General features: G+C 63.7%; 1 protein-coding gene across 2 annotated transcripts; it reads right to left on the reverse strand.

The window, feature by feature from the left end:
* Window positions 1–678: 678 nt before the first annotated feature.
* OLIG2 (oligodendrocyte transcription factor 2) lies at window positions 679–2,973 on the reverse strand. Of its 2 annotated transcripts, none has more exons than XM_049785797.1 (2): window positions 2,801–2,973; window positions 679–1,809 (listed from the first exon to the last, which is right to left on the reverse strand). In XM_049785797.1, the coding sequence occupies exon 2, from the start codon at window positions 1,773–1,775 to the stop codon at window positions 798–800; it is 978 nt and encodes a 325-aa protein (XP_049641754.1). In that variant the 5' UTR covers window positions 1,776–1,809; window positions 2,801–2,973; the 3' UTR covers window positions 679–797. The 2 variants fall into 2 exon arrangements, with proteins under 2 accessions (XP_049641754.1, XP_049641753.1); XM_049785796.1 differs by having other exon boundaries at window positions 2,797–2,973.
* Between the last annotated feature and the right edge of the window lie 315 nt (window positions 2,974–3,288).

Below are 3,288 nucleotides of genomic sequence, written 5' to 3' on the forward strand. Positions count from 1 at the left end.
GGGGACAAAGAGTCTATTTGAACCAACTAAAAAGTTCACCCGCCCCGCAAGTCTATACAGCAGGTCTAAGCCATTCTAATCCGTAAGTGGTTCTGTTCTAATCCCCTAGCGGAGTTTCCCGGGAAAGATCGGAAACACAAACGTGGAAAGATTGACCCAAACACAACCACCCGCCCGCCCCAAACTCAGCCCTGGGTGAGGTCTGCGGGAGATGGAAGCTCGATTCAGCCCGCCTAAGTGCTCTGGAACCCAAATGCCAACTGCCAAATAAACCGTGGCCCCTGGCCCTGAAAGGGTTCGGGTGGATGGGAAGGGGGTGCGGGGCCAGAGTGAAGCACGCCCCAACCCGATTTCCCGCCTGCTAGGATGCGAGGAAGGCAGGCAAGTCCGTGATGCGTGTTCTCTCCCCCTTGTAACGAAGTGCAGACTGGATCAAGCAAAAGGCCCAGTTGTTTCGGGGGTGGGGTGGATGGTAGAACCTCCGTCTTAAGGATGGCGTGGAGGAAAAGAGAGACGAATGCACGCTGGAGGGTGCCGGATGGCAAAGGCGTCACCTCGGACCGGCGCCGTTTTTAAAGCCAGAAAGGGCAGAGCCTGGTGGCCGAGCCAAGGCGCGCGCATCGGAAAATCACCGCATCTCTCTGGGCGCGGGTTTCGTTCCGTCCCTGGTATCCTGCCCAGGGCCCCAACAGCTCCCCTTGAGTCTGCGCGGCCTTGCCCGAGCCCCAGCTGCGCCCCTGGAATCCGCGCACCCTCCAGCCAGCGCCTCCTTGGCTCGCCGGGACGCGGCTCGGACTTCACTTGGCGTCGGAGGTGAGGCGCGGCAGGCTGCTCGCGCCCATGGCCGACACGTGGTGGTGCGGCGGCGGCACCTGGCACATGCTACAGGGGCAGGGCAGGCCGCCCCAGTGCTGGAAGCCGCCGCTGCTCCCGCCGCCGCCGCCGCCTCCCCCGAGCGGGCCACCCGCCGCCGCGGCCGCCGCGGCCGCCGCGGCCGGAGACTTGAGCAGCGCGTGCGGGGGCCGGATGGAGCCGACGGACGACAGCCCCGAGCCGGGCAGGGACGCGCTGGACACGGCAGCAGCGGCGGCCGCGGCGGCGGCGGCGGCGGCGGCCGGCGGCAGGATGGGGTGGTGCACCGCGGGGTGGTGTCCGGGGTGCGCGGGGGCGGCGGGCAGCGGCGCCGAGTGCGCCAGGCCGCTGCAGGCCGACGGGTGGAAGCCGGCGTGGTGTCCGCCGTAGATCTCGCTGACCAGGCGCTTCATCTCCTCCAGCGAGTTGGTGAGCATGAGGATGTAGTTGCGCGCCAGCAGCAGCGTGGCGATCTTGGAGAGCTTGCGCACCGACGGCCCGTGCGCGTACGGCATGACCTCGCGCAGCCCGTCCATGGCGATGTTGAGGTCGTGCATGCGCTTGCGCTCGCGGCTGTTGATCTTGAGGCGCAGCTGCTGCAGCTCGGGTTCTGTCATCTGCTTCTTGTCCTTCTTGGTGGACGAGGACGAGGAGGACGAGGACGAGGACGAGGAGGACTTGAAGCCGCCGCCGCCGCCGCCCAACTTGTCCCCCAGGTGCGCGCCCGCAGCGCCCATGGCGCCGCGCAGCTCGGCGCTCAGCTCGGGCGGGCAGTCGCTGGGCGTCGACGACGACACGGTGCCCCCCGTGAAGGCGCTGCCGCCGCCCCCGCCGCCGCTGCCTTTGCTCCGGGTCGGGAGGAAAAGGTCATCGGGCTCCGGCGACGACGGGCGGCTGGACACCAGGCTGGCGTCCGAGTCCATGGCCCAGAGGGATAGTCGCAGTTCCCGTGGGGTCCTCCAGAAAAGAGAGAAGGAGGGATGGAGAGAGAGAGAGAGAGAGAGAGAGAGAGAGAGAGAGAGAGAGAGAGAGAGAGAGAGAGAGAGTGAGCGAGAAAAGCTACTCCACGCAGCTCCACTCCAGCCCACCGTGCGCCCCCAGGGTCGCAAGGGCGGACGACTTGTCCCCTCTTTTTTTGCCCTCCCTTCCGCGCCCCCCCCACAGGTGGCTTAATTCCAGGGAGCGACGTTGCCCTCCGCGTGAGTTGAGGGCGCACGTTTTGATTTTAGGCTTTCACGTTAGGAATGAATAAGTTTAGGGGTACACCGCAAAAACAGTGGCGAGGGAGGGCATCTCTTGGGTGGGGAGGAGGAGCACGGGAAAGGGTGGCTGGAGGTCTAAATTAGAGAGGTTTGTTTGTTTTCGTTTTATTCCTCACCCCCCCCACCAGACTGCCCTTTCTCCCCAATTTCCATCGACACTGCCCACCAACAGACGCGCTTAAACACGCGACCAGAGCCCACGCGGAGTGCGGATTCCATATGTCCGGAGGAGTCGCCCTTCCGCCCCGGTGACCGAGCCGGACTTGGGTTTAAAAATCCAGTAGCTGGGAGTTTCTTCTTGGGGGAAAGGGGATGTATTATGTATGTATGTATGTATATATGTACGTATGTATGTGTATAGATGGATGGATGAAGAGATAGATGAATGGATGGATGAAGGGATAGATAGAGGGGATGAAGAGATGGATAGATGATGGATAGATGGATGGTTGGATGGATGGATGCTTGCGCTCAATATATGGAGTTTCAGAGAGCAGAGGCGGGATCAGGGCGTGTGTGTGTGTGTGTGTGTGTGTGTGTGTGTGTGCGTGTGTGTGTGTGTGCGTGTTTGTGCGCTCGCGCGCGCGTATCTGTATCCTGGGTCTCCGCCGAGTAGAGGGACATGAGTCCCTAGGATGTCTGCTGGGGCTTCGCGGGGGTGGGTGGGCGGGGCGGGGAACACTTACTGTGCTGCAGCAGCTAATCGCCGAGCTCACTCCCCAAAAGCCGCCGCGGAGAAGCGGGCTCTGGGCGCTGATGTATTATAAGCCTCCGCACCTTTCTGGGCTAGGCCGCTTTTTATAGCCCGGTGGCGGCGGCGGCGGCGACGGCGGTGGCCGAGGCGGGGGCGGGGAACAATGTGCCGGTCCTGGAGGGGCCGCCGCGCCAATGAGCGGGGCCCGCCCGGGGGGCTGGGAAGCTGATGTCATCCGGGGGCTAATTCCGCTCAATGAAACTCAGCCGGCCCGGCACACGCCTCCTCTCGGCGCTCGGCCAATGGGCGCGCGCGGCCGGAGATCTTGGGGGCGAGGTTGGGGAAGGGAGGCGGGTCCGAGGCGTGTAGCTTGCTCGGGGCGGAGTCGAGCGGGCCCGCCGGGGAAGTTCAGTGGGTTGTGCGCCTTAAGGATTTAGGCAGCAAAACTTTAGCACATTTCCTTGCAAAAAAAGGCGGCGA

This window comes from Suncus etruscus, chromosome 13, assembly GCF_024139225.1.
Source record: "Suncus etruscus isolate mSunEtr1 chromosome 13, mSunEtr1.pri.cur, whole genome shotgun sequence".
In the NCBI taxonomy this organism is placed as follows: domain Eukaryota; kingdom Metazoa; phylum Chordata; class Mammalia; order Eulipotyphla; family Soricidae; genus Suncus; species Suncus etruscus.